The sequence below is a fragment of the Mesoplodon bidens genome (assembly GCF_964165515.1).
Source record: "Mesoplodon bidens genome assembly, chromosome: 1".
In the NCBI taxonomy this organism is placed as follows: Eukaryota; Metazoa; Chordata; class Mammalia; order Artiodactyla; family Ziphiidae; genus Mesoplodon; species Mesoplodon bidens.
This window is the reverse complement of record NC_138176.1, coordinates 106918949-106938462: the sequence shown is the minus strand read 5'-3', so window position 1 is coordinate 106938462 and position 19514 is coordinate 106918949. Positions and strand designations below refer to the sequence as shown.

Genomic DNA, 19514 nt, shown 5'->3' with positions numbered 1-19514 from the left:
TGGGCCTCTGTCTTGTCCCAGGCCTTAATCTCTCTTAATTCAAGGACCGTGGCTAACTCACACCTCACGCCAAGTTTCAAAGCTTTTCCACTGCCCTTTCCTCTGTTAAAGGGGACCTGTCCTGCCTTTGGGCACTAAAGACTCTTTGCACATAAGGATACTTTAATAATGCCCATCCCCTCCCTCCGCCTCCCCATGGGGTCCTGCCTCCTATTTCTAGGGATCTGTGTCCGTCTGTCTAAGCACACATGATTAAAACAAATCCTGAGTGAAAATTTTGGGACAATCTTCAGATGGCTTTCTTTCTTCTGAAGTCACCACGCAGCCTCTTTCATGTCAAATCTCCCTCTGCCTCCCCCTTACAAGGACACTCAGAACCCGCTCGGATGATCCAGGGTCATCTCCCTATCTCAAGACCATTAACTTAGTCCCACCTGCAAAGTCCGTTCACGGTAGAAGCTCCCACTCAGAGGACGTGGGGGGCCAGCCACTCACACACCGTGTGCCCCTCACAATCCCTGGGCTACTACTGTTGTCATATACTTCAGTCTCTGGATATATTTCGAGCCCCATGAGCTGTTATTATTGCCGTGTTATGTGTCACTCTTCATTAGACTTATAGACAACAGACCTTTCTGCTGCGTTTCCTTCCTTCCTGCCCCTCTGGGCTGCAAGGATCACCATTCTTCTGGAAGAACACCAGTTACCGTTTCCGTAAAGGAGGGTCAGAGGTGACAAGTGTTCTCAGAGTTGGATTCTCTGAAGCGTCTTTATTTGACCTCCATTTCAAAGCATGCTTTTTGCTGGATCGAGATGTCCTGGCTAACAGTGGTTTAGTTTGAAGTTTTCCTTTCCTTGGCTGCTGGTTCTGGCCGCTTCTGTTGGAAAGTCAGTGTTCTTTCTTGCTGTTTTGCACTTTGAGGGTAACGGGTCCTTTCCCCCTCAAGCTGCTTTGAAGGCTTTCCCTTCAGCTTTGGTTTCAGCATTTCACTAGGACCCGTCTGGGTTCTGCTGCCTTTGTACTTTTCCTCGGGCTACGGAGCACGTCTTCATTCTGTGACTGGATGTCGTCCATCACTTTTAGAGCTCCTCTCTCTTCAGCCCAAGGGACTGGTGACACTGGTTGACTCTGGGGCGGGGTTCTGCTGTCCGAGGGAGGACAGTGCAAGGACAGAGGCTCTTCCCCGAGTCCTGAGACGTTTGATTGGTGGAGGATGTGATGCTGTACGACCTACAGTATATGTAGTTATACACACACGTAGTACATGTGCAGTTTGAAGCTTAAACATTCACCGCTGACCCCACCTCCCCCAACACCCAGGCCGCGCTGCCCATCTGCCCATAGAAATGTCCACTTGGCTTCTCAAAGGCAGCTTAGCCCCCTGACCACCCCCGTTGCTTTACAACAGCCCTCCTCTCAGAAAACGTCACATCCGCACGCTGCTCCAGCCAAATTCCTAAGAGCCACCAGTCCACCTTCCAAATGTGTCCCACTTCTGACCACCTTCCACTGAGCAGCCGCCTGGCCCGCGGGTTAGGATACTTGCCGGCCCGCGAGCCGACCTTCCGAAGCATTAACAGACGACGGATTTCACAAGAGCGGCTGAAGGCCGAGCGCTTTCCGAGTGCCGCCCAGTCCCCGCAGTCTGCTCGCCGCGGGAGGGAACGGAAGGGAGCAAACTGCCGGGAAGGGGTTCCAGATTGGGGCGGGGGGATGGCAGCCTGAGGGCAGCTGGGCAGAGCCCACTGTCTTGAGAAGCGCTCCAGATTCCGAGGCTGCGGGAGTCCCCCGCCCCGCCACCCAGCCCCACACCCACCGCCCCGGGCCTGCCTCCACAGCCACCTCCCGCCAGACCCCGCCCACGCCTCCTGCTTTCCCCTCCCGGCCACGCCCCTCCCACAGCCCCGCTCCACGCCCACCGCTCCGGCCACACCCACCTCCCGCTGCCCGCCAGACCCCCGCCCGACCCGGTCCTGCTGAGGCCCCGCCCCGTGCCGGCGGTCACGTGGCGCGCGACCCGGAGGCGGAACCGGCGGGCGGGGCGCGGACCTCGGCTCCCGGAGCGCGGAGGGTCGGGTGGGTCTCCCGGGATTGGGGTGCTCCCGTGCCCGGGGCTTGCGTCCCCCGCGCCCCCGCCATGCGCCCACCTCGCCCCCGCGCCGCGCTGCTCGCGCTCCTGGTCCTGTCCCTTGCGGCCGCCGAGGCTCCGCACCTGGTGCGCGTGGACGCGGCCCGCGCGCTGCGTCCCCTGCAGCCCTTCTGGAGGAGCACCGGCTTCTGGTGAGCGCTCCGCGGGGGACACTGAGGTCGGAGCGGCCCAGCACGCCCCCGCTCGGTGCGCGCTCTTCCCAAACCGCGGCCGCGCACCCCGCCCCGGGCCTCCGGGACCCCCGTGTCGCACCTGGAGAGACCTGCAGTAGGCGCTCCGAAGTGAGGAGGGCCGCGGCTCGCTCCTTCCTTTCGTGTCCAGCCTCAGAGTGGGGATTTCCTCTCTGTCCGCTGGCTCTATGCGGTGTTTCCGGTGCTGCGGAGGTTTTCTAGCTGAGCGGCTGCCCCGTGTGGTGGGGGCCTGGGGCCAGGTCCTGAGTGTGTCTGGTCACTCCCCAGAGGCTGAAGAGCCTGGTGGCCAACCGCGGCAGCCCAGGCTGCAGGAGGGGCTGTGGCCCAGGACACTACTCTTTGGCGCAGACCGGGACCCCCTCGAGGGGGCAACCCCAGAATGTTAGACGTCCCTGCAGTGGGACCTGTCCCCGTCCCTGGTGTCCCCGATTGCCTCTGTCAGGCTTGGAGCTGATATCTCCCGGCCGGTGGGGCAGGGAGCAGGGTGGGAATGTGATCTCTCTGGGAGCCCCCGACCCCCATAAGCCTGAGACTTCATCACAGTCCTCGCACTAGGGGGCAGTTTATTACCTCAGGGACAGTAAAATTCATCAGCAGACACGCCCCGGTCCTTGCCCTGAGTTTGTAGGTGTGGGGCCTGTGCTGAGGCCCCTCCGCTGGCCCCATCAAGGGGACCAATGCCTCCGCTCCCCCTTGTTTTGTGCCCAGTCCCCCACTGCCGCACAGCCAGGCTGACCGGTATGACCTCAGCTGGGACCAGCAGCTCAACCTGGCCTACGTGGGTGCCGTCCCTCATGGTGGCATCGAACAGGTTCGGACCCACTGGCTGCTGGACCTCATCACGGCCAGGTGGGTGATGGAGGGGATGGGCAGCCTGGGGGCAGCTGGGCAGAGCCCAGTGTATGGAGATGCAGACGGAGACTAAGAGGAAGTGGCGTCTGGGTGTGGAGGACTGTGCAGTACCGGGCCGTGGCGGGGTCACGGGGTGGGGGACCCCTGCTCCAAGAAGCCATTGCCGCTGTGCTTCTCGGCCAAGCATCCTGGGGGCAGGGGAGAATGGAGGGCACCCTCCTGGCGGCACAGGCGCTGTGGGTGCTGGGGCAGCCCCTGGATCGGGCACAGCTGGACCCTGCAACGGCGAGTGGGCACCCTCGCTCTGTGCTCAGACTGTGGGGATGCCATGCCAGGGGCCGGGCTGAGGTCGTGTTGGTCACATCTGCCTTTGGCCCTGCCAGCCCCTGTGGGGGCTGAGGCACAGGGTGTAAGAGACACTTGGGTGTGTGCATTGCGGGGTTTCCTAGACACAGAGACTCTCACACCCCTGGCCAGAGCTGCTAGCTCTCACTTGGGGGGCGGGGGGCTAGCGGGCCAAGGGACCAACGTCCTTTTGGCACCTTGGAGGCCACGTGACTGCCTCAGGGTCCTTGTTCAAGTAAGACAGGACACTGACTGTCAGACCGGCTCCACAGACCACAGATGCACAGCACTGGGCCCAAGTTGGCACCGAGGCAGCGTTTGTCTCCAAGGTGCAGTTGAGGGTTCTCAAGTGTCTGGGTCCTTGTGTGTGTTCACTGCCACCCTCCATCCCATTTGGGGTTCCCTGGGCCCTCTAGATTGGAGGCACCAGGCGACAGCAAGATTGCAGTGATGGATGGTGGGAATGGAGGCTGGCGGCAGGTGCCGGCTCTGTTAGAGGGTGTAGTTGGTGGCTACCAGCTCCTGGCAGCGGGCTCGGGCCGCCTGCACGGCACAGTGCACGCTGGGGAACAGCTGCCCCTCCTCGGCCGCGTCCCCCTGGTCCTCCCCGAGGAAGCCGCCTCTCCTCAGGGTGTCCCTTACTGAGGGGCTGCAGCAGGCCAGGAGCAGGGTGATGCCCAAGGCCCCGTAGTCTCGGCGCAGGTCCTGCAGCGTGGCCAGGCCGGCAGCATCCAGGAACAGCAGCGGGGCACAGTCAATGACCACTGTGTGGAAGCAGGTTGCTGAGGGCACCAGCGCAGCTGTGCTGCTCCCGGGACCCAGGTCCCTGCCTTCGACAGGCTCTCCCTCGCCAGCCCCCACCCCCGGGCCCCGCTCCTTCCTCCTGGTGGCTGCATACCCCGCGTTCAGCCCGGTGAGGCTGTAGAGTGACCGCAGGAAGAAGTCCTTATTGGCGTAGTAGAGGGGCCCCGTGAAGCGGAACACCTGCACACCAGGCTCGGGGACCAGGCCCTCAAATTCTGCTGGGTCGCCGTAGAAGGTGGAATCCCCGGCGCGGGCGAGCAGGGCAGTGCGTGGGTGCCGTGTGCGGCCGGCCAGGCTGAGCAGTGAGAGGAGAATGCCGGCCAGGAGCCCGGCCTCGGTGCTGACCAGCACGCAGGTGGCCGCCGTGGCCACCCAGACCAAAGCATCGGCAGGGCTGAGCCGCCATAGCCGCGGGACGTCCCGCACCTTGCGCAGGGCCCCACGCAGGCTGACGATGATGATGCAGGCCAGCACGCTCCGCTGCAGGTCCCGGAACAGGGGCGCTAGCGCCAGCACCACCAGCAGCACCACAGCGGCGCTGACCGCGCTGGACAGCTGCGTGCGGCAGCCGGTGGCTGTCTTCACCAGGCTCTTGGCCAGGGCAGCGCTGGTGGCAAAACAGTGGAAGAAGGCAGGCAGCACATTGCAGCAGCCCACAGCCAGCAGCTCCTGGTTGGCGCGCACAGAGTAGCCATGGCTGCGGGCGAACATCTCTGCCAGTGAGATGGAGAAGGCGGAGCCCACGAGGGCCAGGGACACGGCGTCCAGCGCCACGTGCCCCACTAGCGCCGGGTCTGGCACATGCGGGGCCATGAAGCCAGTGGGGATGTTGCCAGCCACGCTGGAGCCGAAGCGCTCGTGGAACTGCCCGAAGTGGGACACGAGCGTGGCCGCCCCGATGACCAGCAGTTCTGCGGGCAGCGGCACCTTCAAGTAGTGCCGGTAGCGGTCCGAGAGCTCCTTGGCCGCCAGCAGCACGGCCAGGCATGCGGCACTGGTGAGCACGTCGCACAGGTTGGCCTGCCCGGCACTGCGCAGCAGGCTCAGCCATGTGCTGACCACCAGGCCCGGCCCCTGGTGCCGCGGGACCCGCACACCCAGCAGGTGTCGGAGCTGGGAGGTCAGGATGGTCACTGAAGCCCCCATGGCGAAGCCGTCCAGCAGCGGCTGCGAGAGGTAGGCGGACACGAAGCCCAGCCCGAGGACGCCCATGAGGACCTGCAGACAGAGCGTGGTCAGGGCTGCAGGGTGCGGGCACAGCACAGAGCCGGACCTCCCTCCCTCGCATTGCTTATTTCCCACGTGGACCCCATCCGCGGCTGCCTGCACATGTGTGAGCGCGCACAGGCACAGCAGACGCCGGAGTGCACGCTGTGGCCACGACACTCACCGTGGTCTCACACACGCGGGCTCTGGGCATCGGAAGGCAGCTCCTTTCTCTGCCCTGTCCACAGCACCGCCCCCCTCCCGGGGGACCTGGAGCTGAGGGGAAGGACCTGAGGTGGCCCTTGGGAGGGGGCGACATTGGGGTGGACAGTCCTGGTCCAGGGAGGGCTGGGTGCAGGGAGGCAATGGGAAGGCAGGCGGGCAGGCAGTTCCCAGGATCCCACTTGGGACAGGAAGCTGGGGAGGATGTGCAGACCAGGTGGGGGCACATTTGGGCCCGAGGCCACACTCTGCAGCTGGCCAGGCAGGCTCCCCACCCCGGGCACCCTCAGCCCCTCTTGTGCCCCAACCTGGGGTGCTGTCACGCACTCACTTCTGCCTATGCCCTGTTCTCTCCTCTCCTTGTGGGTTAAGCCACCGCCCTGACCTCCTGTCTCCCCCGGGCTTGGCCCTTGCAGAGGGGCGACCAGTACCTGAAGGGGCTGCTCTGAGTGGCTGAGCCAGCCTGTCTAGGCCCAGGCCCAGCTCCTCACCTGGTAAATCCCGGCCAGCAGCGTGAGGGCAGTGGCCACGCGGATGGCGTAGCAGTCCCGGCTGCAGTCCTGTAGCCCAAGCGCCAGCATGGTGGCCGAGGCGTTGAGGGCACTGTGGTTGGCCCCGGGCCCCGGGCCGTCCTGGGCGGGGTCGAAGCCGGCCAGCAGGAGCTCGCGGTCCACCACCTGGCCCACCATGAGGCAGAGCAGGCTGAAGATACCCACGGAGACGTGGCGTGAGGTGCCCATGAGGAAGTAGATGAGGTTCGCAAAGAAGGACGTGTAGAGGCTGTAGATGGGCTGCAGCCCGGCCAGCAGTGAGTAGGCGATGGCCTGAGGGACCAGGATGATGCCGATGACCAGCCCAGATACGACGTCACCTGCCAGGTCCTCCCGAGGCTGGTACTGGCGGAGCCAGCGCGTTGCGGGGAGCAGGTCCTGCAGCAGCGCCCAGGCCCCCTGCACGCTGCACGCACAGCTCCGCCGCAGCCGGGCCTTCAGAACCTCTCGCAGGCCCGGGGGTGTGGGGGGCCGCCGGCGAACCAGCACCAGCCCCCTGCCCTGCTGTGTGCACTCAGGGGACACTTCCATCTTGGGGCACCAGCCCACCCCCCGAGAAAACCTGCAAAGTGGGCAGAAGTGGGTGTCATTGCTGGGGTGGCAAGACGTGTTAGAGTCAGAGGGCGTCACGGAGACCCAGACTCGCGTGGCCAGAACAAGCTCCGCTGCTCTCTGTCCACGCCAGAGGCCCCTCTGCTCTGCCGTCCAGACCACCATAGTCCCCTCTGGTCGTCCCTCCATCACCTCTGCACTGCCGCCCTGCTGGCAGGAAGAGCCTTGCAGATGCCAGGACCCCAAATCTGTGCTGCAGCAGCGCCTGCCACTGCCTGGTCCTTGCGGCAGAATTCCTGGAACGTGCTTTGAGGGGCTGGCTGGGAGGGGAGTGGGGGTGACTGGTGTCCATCGCCTGCAGGATGTTCTGGGACAGCAGGCCCCTTTCCCAGTGCGTGTTAACGCTTCTGGGTTTTGGCTGGTGTTTCAGGCTGCACAGGCGCACCGCGGAACACACGTGCCAACCGTCCCTGCTGTCCAGAGGGCAGCCTGCCACCCAGCCCAGGCTGACCTTGCCTCTGTGCTCAGCGAGTGCCAGGGCGTCCCGTTCATAGCTGTGCTGAGGTCTGCCGGGACTTCAGCTCTTGCTGTCCCCCTCATGGTGACATGAAGCAGATGGTCTCTGCTTCCTCAGAGCCTGGTCACCCTGGCGCGGTGTGTGCACTGGCCGGGGATGCGGGGCCTGGGGTGTCCCCGGGTGTGGAGGACGGGCGCTCGTCCTGGCCTGGTGTGAGGTGTGGGCAGGCGGACGCTGCCCCCCGGGCTCGAGTGGCAGGCCTGTCCTTTGGGGGATGCTAGGGGAGCTGTTTCTTTCCTTTGAAGACCTCACCACACAGGGGTCCCTGGACACCTTGAGCTCAGCCAGCCCCCGAGGTCCAGGTGTGTTGACTGAGTGACTGTTTAAACAATGGGGAGTCCACAAAAGAAACACTGGAATTGGGCTCTTCCACTCACGGTGTCCTGCCCCTCCGCTCCATCCAGGGAGCTGGCCTCTGCTGTGGCCGAGTTGTCTAGAGCCCTCGCTGCCCTGCCGCAGGGTCCCAGGGGGACTCTTACCTGAGGGGGCCCCTCACGGGCTTGGCAGATAGTGCGGGCCTAGCTTGTCTGTCCCCGGGGCCTCTGGCTCAGTTAGCAGGTGGGCATGCAGGTGGTGTGCTCAGGCACAGAGCTGGCCTGGCACTGACCGGTGGGCAGCGCTCTGTGCTTAGCATCTGACTGCTCGGCTGTGCTGGGCTTGCAGTTAAATCATTTACTCCAAAGATTGCTGAGTCATAGGTTCCCCCAGATGAGCATTACCTGGGCGGCTAATACGGGGGAGTTGTACTGTAATCAGAGGCTCACAGATAATTACAATTGTGTGGGACTCTTACAAGCTTCCAGCCTCCCAGGAGCAGGGCTCCAGGTGCGGGATAGGTGGGCTGGGGCATTGAGTGGCTGGAGCGGGAAGCTTGGACTCTGGGCCCCGGGGGGAGGCAGAAAGCTCAGGAGCCTGGCCAGTTGTGTTGGGGGAGGGGGTGGGGAACAGGCAGCGTGCTACCCCTCGGCTCTGGGGCCCCGTGCACAGTTCGCAGGACCCTGGAGTGTGGGCAAGGATGGGGGTCCGAGGGAGGGGCTGGTCTCCGAGCCCCATCCCAGGACATCCTGTCTGCCAGGAGATGGGTCTGGTCCGCGCAGGAGCCGGCTGGGCCCAGAGTAGCCCCATGTTGGCTTCTGCTCCGTGTCCTTGTGTGGAAAGCAGGCACAAGGCCACTGCGGGGGGTGGTGGCCGAGGACTGGAGGGCTGCCAGGCATCGAGATACAATTAGCACAGGTGTGCCCTTCCTGCTGCAGGGACAGGAGTCCTGGTTCTGTCCCCTGGAGCCCCACCACCTGGATCCCAGCCAGGTGCTGGCCCGGTGCGGTGGGTGGCCGCCTGGCCTCGCCACGCCTCCATCCACTCCAGGGCCAGTGGGACCTGCCTCACAGGGCCGGTGTTAAGGTAAACGGTCCCTTTAGATGACTACCCTCGTGTCCCATGTACAGTTAACTAAGAGTGCGCTGCTGTTTTTAAAATTACTCAGAACCTCAGTTCTCCCATCTTTAAAATGAACAAGTGGGTGCCTGAGGGGCAACGTGGGGAAAGAACACCACAGCCCCGAGTGTTCTCCATCCTGGAGGGGAGGCCTGAGAGGCTGCGAGGGGCCCCTTTGACGGGACTGCAGGGCTGAGCTGGCCTGCGCCTGCTGTCTCCCAAAGCCCAGGGCAGGGGGGCGGGGGGAGCTCCATCCAGGCACCTCCCACATTCAGCCTCACTTTGGGACCTCCCTCCAGAGCCTCCCTGAAAGCTCTGCCACATCCGTGGCCTGGATGGGAAAGACCAGAGGCCCCATTTGGGGGTAGAGGTGGGAGTGGAACCCCAGGGTGGCTGGGGGGATAGCCAGAGAGTGGGAGGGTCTCTGCACACCTGCATCAAGGGGGAGGAGTGGTCAGGGCCGAGGCCCCACTGCGATGCCGCGTCCATCTCCAGATCTGATTCCTTGTTCTTGAAGAGTCTGTGTTGGGCCCCAAGATCTCGCCCTGCCCTCCGGAGTCTGAACCCAACCACCCAGGGCAGAGCCTGGGGCCTCCCAGAACGGCCCCTTCCCGCCGAGTCCTGCGCAGTACCCACTCAGTCCTGGGGGGGTGCTGTTTGCCCAAGGATGTGGTTTACAGGAGCCACCGCCCAGAGGGCCGGCGGGACAAGTCACAGCAGTTCAGGGGCAGATAAGACTCCTCTCGGCTGGAGTGGAGGGGTCACTGAGGGGTCATAACACGCTGTCTTCCAACCCAGCTACCGGCGGAGCGGCAGTGTGGGAACTCCCTGCATGACACGTGTGGGCAGAGGTGGCGGCTGGGCCCACCGTCGGGGAGGGGAGGGGTGAATGGGGGCGGCGGCCCCTCCCCCTCTCAGAAGGTGGGGACAGGGCTTTCGGGGGCCGCCTAGGTTTGGAGCACCTGTGGTGGGGTTTTAGGCAGGTGGAGATATTGATATTTCAGGGAGGGGCTGTTCTCAGCGCTGCAGCACCCATTTCCCTCGTCCAGCTGCACCGCAGGGGCCTGGCCTTGGCTGCCTTGGTGGCAGGGACTGGGCCTCTACTCCCCCAGCCCCTGCCCAGGCTGGGTGTCTAAGCAGGTGAAGAGATATAACTGAAAGAGAACTGCAGGACCCTGGGGTCTAAGCGCCCCCCCCCCCCACCTGTCCCTCTGTGCTTTGAGGACTGTGGTCTTCATGCTGCCATCTGACCAGGCACACAGGCGAGCGTCTTGGGTCCTGGGGCCTTGCTGGCCGAGGCCCACTGTCCCCCTTCACCTCAGTGGGCCCACTGCAGACTCCTCCACTGGGGCAGGGGGGCAGCAGGACCCTGGCGCGGGTTAACCAGCATGGGGCGTGGGGTCTCCAGCACCTCTGCCTGCTGGAACCGCCCTCATCTTGCCTCCTGCCCAGTCCTGTGCCACATGGTTGTTATTTTAATATTGGTCTTTAAATCACCATTTTAAGACACTGAGTACACTTATTTGGAAAGGAGCCATGTATCCCCACAAGTGAAAAGAGGCTGGGCTGCAAGCCCGTTCTCATCTCCAGGGCCCCGAGAACCAGACCCCAGCGCTCCCAGTTCCAGAAGAGCGACTCTCCTGCCTCCCCGGCCAGCACCTTCACAGCCCCGGACCCTGACGGTTCCCACAGCGGCGGGTCTGTGTCTCCCCCTCTGAGCACTCTCGCCCCGCCCCATGTATTTCCCCACCCCAGCCCCGAGCCCCGCCATCCCTGCCGACCACGCGCGCCCCGGGTTCCCACCCCGTGCATTTCCACATGCACCCCCGCTCTGCACCTCTTCCCACGGGTGCGCCCCCCAAGCCAAGCACACGCGGCCCGGGCCCCACCCAGCACATTTCCATCCGCCCTGCGCCCCCTCCCACGGGTGCGTCCCTCCCCTTGCCAGACGAGCAAGCGCGGCCCCATCTGCACCCGGCCCGATCCCCACCCTGTGTTCCCCAGATTCCACGCCCGAGCATGCGAGGCCTGGGGCCCCGCCCCGCGCACCCGAGCACTCACCAGTCCTGGGTGCTGCTGGGTCCTCGCGGCGCACGCGCTCAGGCCCAGGGATGGGGGGGGCGTTCCTGGTGCAGGCGTTCCTGACAGCCGCCGGCATGCAGTGAATAAAGTCGTTGTGCAGCCTCGGCTGCAAGTGCCGGGCCAGGAGCCGGAGGCGACGCTGCCTGTGCCTCGCGCCCAGGTTCAGCCCCCTGCGTGGCTGGAGGATGGAGAGGCTCTCGGGCTGGACTGCGTCTGTGACCCAGGCCTCTGCAGGGGGAGTGCAGGGGTGGGCTGCGCACTACACCTTCTGGCTCAGCCCCCTCACTAGCTTTGATCTCTCAAATTCCCCTCCCAACGGAGGCTGAGACGGATGGAGACCTAGGCACCGACACTGGGGCCCGAGGACTGCTCCCCGGGGTTTCTGGGCCTGGGATCACCCCAAGATTGGGTTTTCTGGTCCCCGGGGGGCAGGTTACTGACTCCTAGGGCATTTCTGGGTGCCGACGCTGGATGGGTCAGCGGACACTCAAGTCCACTCAGAGTGACAGGCTGAGATCGGCTCTGCGGCTGGGGCTCCCCTGGTGACACCCTGCTGGCCCAGGACACTGAGCGCCAGAACAGCATTTACCCGAGGCCTGATGTGCTCCCGCCCCAAGTCGGCCCAGCGCTGCCAGGATCTGCAGAGAAAGCCTGGCACCCGTCCCCAGGCCTCCACTGTACAGGCGTCGCCCATCACCCACGCCTGCTCCCCCACCTCCATCTGTGGGACTTTGGAACCCGTCCGCTGCCACCATTTAATTTTTACCCGAGCGCTTAAGTTTTTTTTTTCTTTGCTACCGGTGGTGACCTTTGGAGGGGGGAGGGGCGGACCCCCTCTGTGCACGTGCTGTGGGTTTGGGCTCCGGAGGTGGGAAGACGCAGCCTGGCCTGGTGAGAGCTGGAGGCACCCTGTCTGCGTGGTGGCTCGGCCTTGACCTTGTGCAGTGACGAATGGGGCAGAGGCCCGGAAGGGAGGTGCTGACTTGTCCAGACCCTCGCTGTCCCTCAGGGGGACAGCGCTGTGCTGGCCAGACTTGCGTGGGACTGACTGGGAGACTTAGACCCAGAGCGGTTCAGGGCCAGATTCCACCTTGATCCCTCGTCGCCCCTCCCTCGCCGCCGCCGCCGCCGCAAGGCGGGACGCACCTGGCTGCCACTAGAGGGCGCAGCTGCACGCCCTCTGGAACGTGTCCGCCCTCCCCCTCAGATCTGTGGATGGACCAGGCGTGCCCTCAGGGGAAGCCCTCAGACCCTCTGCCGGCCCACCCGTCTGGGCCACCCCAGGCTGCCGCATCAGCCGCAGGCTCGGTGCTCTACTCCGCCTGCCTCGCCCTCCTTGCCTTGGCCTGAAGGCTGAGCACCAGTTTCCTCACCCAGCCCCCGACCCCAGGTGCACCACCTCCACGCCAGCGCATTCGAGACCCATCTTACTCCCCCGCGTGCCTCTGCCAACTGCACGCACCCCCAGGTGCTCAAGCGAAATCCACGGTTGTGCAGAACCCCCCCTTCCCAGCTCCCCTCCAGTCCGGCAGTGGACGCTGGCCCCTCTGCCTCCTAAATCCATCCGCTCCAGCTCCCCCTTGCTGCTGCACCGACACCACCCAGTCCGGGCACCATACCTCCCCCCGGGGAACCGTCTTCCAGCTCCCACTCTGGCTCCAATGGGCCGATGAAGGGATCCTTTCAAAACACGGCAAAGGCAAAACTATGGAGACAGTAAACACGTCAGGGGTTTGGGGTGGGGGGAGGATAAAGAGGTGAGGCATAGAGGATTTTTAGGGCAGTAAAAATACTTCGTGTGATACTACAGTGGTAGATACATGCCATTATACATTTTTCCAAACCCATAGAATGTACATCACCAGGTGAGCCCTAATGTGGACTGTGGATTTGGGGTGACTATGATGTCAGTGTAGGTCCATCAGTTGTAATAGAAGTCCCACTCTGGGATGTTGATCATGGGGGAGGCTGTGCATGTGGGGAGGGAGCGTGGCTGGAGGTAAATGGGAAATCTCAGTACCTCCATCTCAATTTTGCTGTGAATCCAAAACTGTTCTAAAAAAATTGTCTTACAAACACATAAAAGAAGTCATGGTACTGCTGCTTCAATCCCTGAGAGGACTCCCCATGTCACCCAGGGTCCCATCCTGAGTCAGGATCCCATCCTCACCGTTGTCACAAGGCCTCGTGTGACTGCATCGCTCACAACCCACACCCTTCTTCTGCCCCAGGCCCACTAGCTGCTTTTCTGCTGCTTGATTATCATGAGTTCATTTCTACCTCAGGGATGAGTGCAGGGCGGGGAGGCTGCCCTTCTCCCTCTCTGCCTGTCCACATTGCCTCTCAGAGTGTGGAAGGGGGGCAGGGGTAGTGTTGAGCCAAGTCTGGGGCCCTGGCCTCCAGGAGGTGCAGGGAAGCAGGATATGGCACCACAGGGCCCTGCCAGGCTCATCCCACAGCCTCCCGCTTCACTGTCAGCTGTCTTTAGGATGCCTATTCTTCCCCCCTCCATCCTGTTGTACCTTTCCCAAAAGACCTGCCTGCCCCCTCCCACAGGCTATTCTGAGCCCCTGAAGGCTTGAGGGTGGGATTTCGGTACAGACACCCTAGTTCATACTAGGCTGTGAGTGACTAATAGGCTTACATAGTTATGTTTTCTGAGGAGAGGGGCCAGTTGAGTCTGGAGCCTAGTCCTGCATGGCACCTTGCAGGTTTCTTAGCTGCTTGAATGTGGCCACAGTTCCAGTCCCAGGCCCACCTTCCCCCATCCTGACATTGAGTGTCCTTCTACAGGGGGTCAGCCAGGCACGGCCTGAGCTACAACTTCACCCACCTGGACCGGTACCTGGACCTTCTCAGGGAGAATCAGCTCTTCCCAGGTAAGCCGCCAGCCTCGCCCTTGTACTGCTGGCCCCACCCCCTCCCCTTGGCCTGGCCCTTCTGGGTCCTCCTGGTTGCCCACTCAGGGCCTACCCCAGTGCGGCCTGGTGGAGACAGGCAGGTGAGCAGTGGGACAGCCACTCTCATGTGCTGCAGGCTTTGAGCTGATGGGAAGCCCCTCCGGACGCTTCACTGACTTTGAGGACAAGCAGCAGGTGTTCGAGTGGAAGAACCTGGTCTCCCTCCTGGCCAGGAGATACATCGGTGGGCTGGGCGCATGCCCTGCGGGGACAGGGTGGGCACTCCTGGGCAGGCTCTCCTCCCACACCCATCCAGGCCACCTCCTGGTCTTCTCATCATGAACCCACTGAACCAGGGCCTCCTGATGGGGGAGGGGGGCAACTCATAGGGAATCAGACACTCCGGTCACATCCAAACCTCCCACCATGGTTGCCCCTCCCTGGGGATCCCCATGAGCCCATGACCCTGCCCCAGGGGAGGGGCCCTCTCACCACAGTAGAGACCCTCTGCAGGTAGGTACGGCCTCAAGCACGTTTCCAAGTGGAATTTTGAGACGTGGAATGAGCCGGACCACCATGACTTTGACAACGTGTCCATGACCTTGCAAGGTGGGCAGGCCGGCCTCCTGGGGTCCTGCGGATCTGAGAGGGGGTGGCAGCCGCCCCTCCGGAGCGGGGGTGTGGACTCAGTGTCCCTCCCGCCCAGGCTTCTTGAACTACTACGACGCCTGCTCCGAGGGTCTGCGAGCCGCCAGCTCGGCTCTGCGCCTGGGCGGCCCCGGAGACTCCTTCCACCCGCTGCCGCGCTCCCCGCTCTGCTGGGGCCTCCTGGGGCACTGCCACAACGGCACCAACTTCTTCACCGGGGAGGTGGGCGTGAGGCTGGACTACATCGCCCTCCACAAGAAGGTCCAGCCCGGGATCCCCGCCCTTCCGTCCGTCCCCGCCCCCAACCCAGCGCCTACGCGGGGGTACCCCGCACGCGGCAACCCCAGAATCCCCGCCTGCTGCCTGCAGCCCCGCTGCCCCTCCGCGGCGGTCTCGGGGGTTGCTCAGAAGGGGCCTCTGCGCAGGGCGCGGGCAGCTCCATCTACATTCTGGAGCAGGAGGCGGCGGTCGTGCGGCAGATACAGCGGCTCTTCCCGAAGTTCGCGGACACCCCCGTTTACAACGACGAGGCCGACCCGCTGGTGGGCTGGTCCCTGCCGCAGCCCTGGAGGGCCGACGTGACCTACGCTGCCATGGTCGTGAAGGTGGGCCCACCGCCAGGCCCGCCCCCGGGGGAGGCGTTTCTCCGGGGTGAGAGGGGCGGGCAGGCGGACCCCGCGGTCGTGTTCCCAGCCACCCTGATGCCCGCAGGTCATCGCACAGCACCAGAACCTGCTGGTGGCCAACACCAGCTCCTCCGTCCGCTACGCGCTCCTAAGCAACGACAACGCCTTCCTGAGTTACCACCCGCACCCCTTCTCTCAGCGCACGCTCACCGCGCGCTTCCAGGTCAACGACACGCGCCCGCCGCACGTGCAGCTGCTGCGCAAGCCGGTGCTCACAGCGATGGCCCTGCTGGCCCTGCTGGGTGAGCCGCGTGCCGGGTTCTTTGTCACTTCCTGCGAGGGCGGGGCCAGGATGAGGCCTCAGTTGGACGGGGATGTCGTTCTAGGCCAGGAGTAGCTTTTGCAAAGGCCCGCGGAAGGATGTGCCCTGCTGGGGAGCTGGGAGCATGTTTCTTGCCCCTCCCCACCCTTCCCCAGCTCCGTGGGCCACAGAGGTTGTGGTGTGGCCGGGGACCTCCAGTGGAGGAGGGCAAATGGTGGGAAGCCGGGCCCTGGGAGGGTCGAGGGGCGACGACTCTGCGTGGTGACCCCTCTAACACCCGTAGACGGTGAGCAGCTCTGGGCTGAGGTGTCGCGGGACGGGACGGTGCTGGACAGCAACCACACGGTGGGCGTCCTGGCCAGCACCCACCACCCCACTGGCCCCGCCAACGCCTGGCGCACCACGGTGCTGGTCTACGCGAGCGACGACACCCGCGCCCACGCCAACCGCAGCGTACCCTTGACTCTAAGCCTGCACGGGGTGCCCCCGGGCCCGGGTAAGCAGGGCTCCCAGAGAGGGTGCTCCAGCCCCTGCGGTGGGGGTAGCTCTGGCGGGGCGGGGCCTGGAGGAGGCGAGACCCGGCCCCAGCATCCCGCTCCGCAGAGGTCGTCTTTGTCCAGCTCTACATGGACAACTGGCTCTGCAGCCCCTACGGCGAGTGGCGGCGCCTGGGCAGGCCCGTCTACCCCTCTGCTGAGCAGTTCCGGCACATGCGCGCAGCCGAGGTCCGCGGGGAACGTGGGGTGTGGGGTATGGGGCGGGGCGGCTCCCGAGGTCCGAGGGCCCTGAGCCCCTGACTCTGTCCCCAGGACCCGGTGGCCATGATGCCGCTCCCTTTTCCCAGCAGCGGCCGCCTGACGCTGCGCCCTGAGCTTCCTCTGCCCTCGCTCTGGCTGGTGCACGTGTGCGCGCGCCCGGAGGAGCCGCCGGGGCAGGCAAGTGGCAGTTCCCTTCCCTGCCGGCACCCCGGTCGCCCCCGCCCCCAACCAGTCTTGGTGCCTCACTCCCCCAGGTGACCCGGCTCCGTGCTCTCCCCTTGACCCACGGGCAGCTGCTTTTGGTCTGGTCCGATGAGCGTGTGGGCTCCAAGTGCGTGAGTGCCGTCACCACCCCTACCCCTGCCCCCACCCACGCGCCCTTGGTCCCCAGGTCCTCCGGGCTGTAGCGCCCATGTAGCCACTCTCTGTGGCCCTTTGGCCACCCAACGCGGACTGTGCTCTCTGCCGCCCATACAGCTGCCCCCACTGTTGGCACAAATGGCCCATGACTTTGTACCTCTGTGATGTAGGGTGGGGGCACCTACACAGACCATTTGCCCCTGGCACGTGTGCTCCAGACCCTTCCTCTCAGCCAGTGTGGCCCTTTGTCATTGCAGGAAGAGTGTCCTGGGCCCCGGGGAGGGGCCAGGAAGGGGGCTGGAGGGGAGTAGGACTCTGGGCGTCCCCTGCCTGCCAGCCCCCCTGGACCCCAGCCCTGGTCCTGCCTGACCTTCCCCAGGTGCCTGTGGACCTATGAGATCCAGTTCTCCCCGGAGGGTGTGGTGTACCTGCCCATCAGCAGGAAGCCTTCGACCTTTAACCTCTTCGTGTTCAGCCCAGGTGTGCCTGCTGCCTCAGCACAGTCCCTGTGGGGAGGGGTCCAGGGCCTTCTGGCACCTGGAGTTTGGGGGGATCAGAGGGATTCAGCTTCAAGAGCAGGCACGTACCTTTGTGTCCTCAGACACGGCTGTTGTCTCCGGCTCCTACCGGGTTCGTGCTGTGGACTACTGGGCCCGACCAGGCCCCTTCTCGAGCCCCGTGTGGTACCTGGGGGTCCCTGCCCCGTGAGGGCCACTGCTGCCTCGCGACTGGACCTGTGCTGACTGTGAGCCTGGGCGGCCAGAAGCCATGCTGGGCCAGACTGCCGTCAGCCTCTCAGCCAGTCATCCCCTCTGTTTGTCCCCTCCTGCCCCTCATTCACCCCCTTAAAGTGCCTTTCCACACACAGTAACGGGGACGGCCTTCGTGGTGGGCACTGGGCAGACACGAGGCCTGGCTGGAGTGAGGCCATCCCCGCCTCGCCCCACCCCTGCCTGTGGGAGCCGGGATGGGACTCGGGTCAAGCGCAGACAGGTGTGAGTTGCCACTGGAGTGCCTGCCCTGTGTGCCTGGGGTCTCTGGTGTCACCGCTGGGTGCAGCAGGCCCCATTCCCAGCCCCTGCGCCAGGAGGGCCCAGAGGGTTCCCACTTCCTGAGGCCCAGCCAGGCTGCCCCCTGCACCCTGCCTGCCCAGACTGTCCCCAATGGCAGGAAAGGCTGGCAGTGTCCACTCCTGCGGTCATCCGGGCTCCTTATCTGGGCCCAGGAGGAAACAGCACGCCCAGACGAGGGCGACTTGGGGACTGTGGATGGACATGTGGACAGGGGGCAGGGAAGCCACGAGGGGTGGTGTGGAGCCCTGGAGCTCCTCCCCAACCCCCCATGCCCACCCCAGGGCAGGTGGAGCTGACAGAGAACCGTGTGAAGAGGCCACCTGGTGAGGCCACGTGGCGAGGAGCAGGGGTGCAGCCAGTCTGGGGCGATGCAAGCAGGAGTGGGGGCCCCGACCCACCCTCCTCTCTCTGCTGCCCTTCGAGCTGCCTGGGCTCAGGGATGGAGGGGGCAGGCCTGGCAGGGCACATGGAAGGCAAGGCCCAGTCACCCCCAGCTCCTGTCCACATGGAAAGGGTGGGGCACCAGGGCCCACCAGCTGCCTCATCCTTGGCTGGGGATGGCAGTGTGAGCATTCTCCACCTGAACCCCAAAGCCAGCACCTGTCCCCATTGCCCTTGGCCGCTGGGGGAGGCTTCAGGGCTTGGTGCCTGGGGCCCCACTGTTACCATACAAGGGGTGTTGGGGTGCCCGGTGGGCCTCCGGTTTCTGGGTGTTGTCTTCCTGCCTCGTCAGGAAGCTTTGCCTGGATGTGGCTACGTAACCAATCACCACGGTGTGCAGGCGGCCCATACGGCAGATGCTCATTCTCTCACATCCTGGAGGCCGCAGCCTGAGGGCAGGGGTTCCTCCTGAGGGCTCTCTCCTTGCCTGGCAGATGGCCACCTCCTCCCCGTGTCCTCACATGGTCGTCCCTTTGTGTGTGTCTGTGTCCTAATTTCCTCTTCTTACAAGGACACCAGCCATGTGGGATTCAGGCCCACCCATGTGACCTCATTTTAATCACCTCTTTAAAGGCTCCCTCTCCAAATACAGTCACTTCTGAGGTACTGGGGGTGAGAACGTCCGTGTATGAATTGGAGGAATCCAGTCCAGTCGGTAACGAGCACCAACCCTATTTCTTTGTGGTGGTAGGAATGCATCACCCTGGCGTTAAAGCAGCCTCTTCTTTTTGGGATACAGGCTGCTATATATAAAATATAAACAATAGGCCCTACTGTATAGCACAGGAAACTATATTCAATATCTTGTAATAAACCGTAATAGAAAAGAATGTGAAAAGGAATATATATATTGGGTTGGCCAAAAAGTTCATTTGGATTTTTCCGTCATGTCGTATGGAAAAACCCGAACGAACTTTCTGGCCAACCCTGTATATACATATATACAACTGAATCACTTTGTGGTACACGAGAAATGAATGGAACATTGTAAATTACCTATACTTCAATTAAAAAAATTTTTTTAAAGCAGCCTTTTCTCTACCTGCTGGTTCGGTAGCCTGAGGACCCCTGATGGTCAGGGGCCATCTCACCTTGCAGCTTACTGGGAGGGGTACTGGGTTCCCCGGTTCCTTCCTTGGACACTGCACACTCCACAGCACAACCTACTGAGCAGAGATCTCAGATGGGCCCCTCCTTTGGAGACAGGTGTGGCTCCAGGGCAGTCAGTGGGGATTTGGCACTGGCACTCGCATCTTGGCCAGGACAGCAAAGCCACAGCTGTCTCCAGGGGTAAGTCACTATCTCTACTTTTATTGTGGCTTGTGTGTTGTCAGGCGGCCACCGGGTTACTGCCATGTCCCCATGGCATCCTCTGACCATGTTCTGGTCTTTGCTGGTTTGGGCTTGGGCTGAGAGCTGT

The 19514-nt window shown here is 63.4% G+C and overlaps 2 protein-coding genes across 11 annotated transcripts; one reads left to right on the top strand and one right to left on the bottom strand.

The window, feature by feature from the left end:
• Nucleotides 1-2008: 2008 nt before the first annotated feature.
• On the top strand, nt 2009-19120 carry IDUA (alpha-L-iduronidase). Of its 10 annotated transcripts, XM_081237596.1 has the most exons (14): nt 2020-2281; nt 3050-3190; nt 13760-13845; nt 14003-14110; nt 14380-14475; nt 14573-14775; nt 14940-15119; nt 15226-15442; nt 15746-15958; nt 16066-16187; nt 16272-16397; nt 16475-16551; nt 16960-17060; nt 17182-19120. In XM_081237596.1, the coding sequence occupies exons 1-14, from the start codon at nt 2139-2141 to the stop codon at nt 17286-17288; spliced, it is 1920 nt and encodes a 639-aa protein (XP_081093722.1). In that variant the 5' UTR covers nt 2020-2138; the 3' UTR covers nt 17289-19120. The 10 variants fall into 10 exon arrangements, 8 of the variants coding, with proteins under 8 accessions (XP_081093724.1, XP_081093722.1, XP_081093721.1 ...); XR_014016121.1 differs by having other exon boundaries at nt 15746-16205; nt 16310-16397; nt 16475-16555; XM_081237595.1 differs by having other exon boundaries at nt 14573-14736; nt 15746-16205; nt 16310-16397.
• On the bottom strand, nt 3928-10468 carry SLC26A1 (solute carrier family 26 member 1). Its single transcript, XM_081237580.1, has 2 exons — nt 6262-10468; nt 3928-5560 (listed from the first exon to the last, which is right to left on the bottom strand). Exons 1-2 carry the CDS (start codon nt 7060-7062, stop codon nt 4031-4033), a joined length of 2331 nt encoding a protein of 776 aa, XP_081093706.1. The 5' UTR covers nt 7063-10468; the 3' UTR covers nt 3928-4030.
• Nucleotides 19121-19514: the final 394 nt, after the last annotated feature.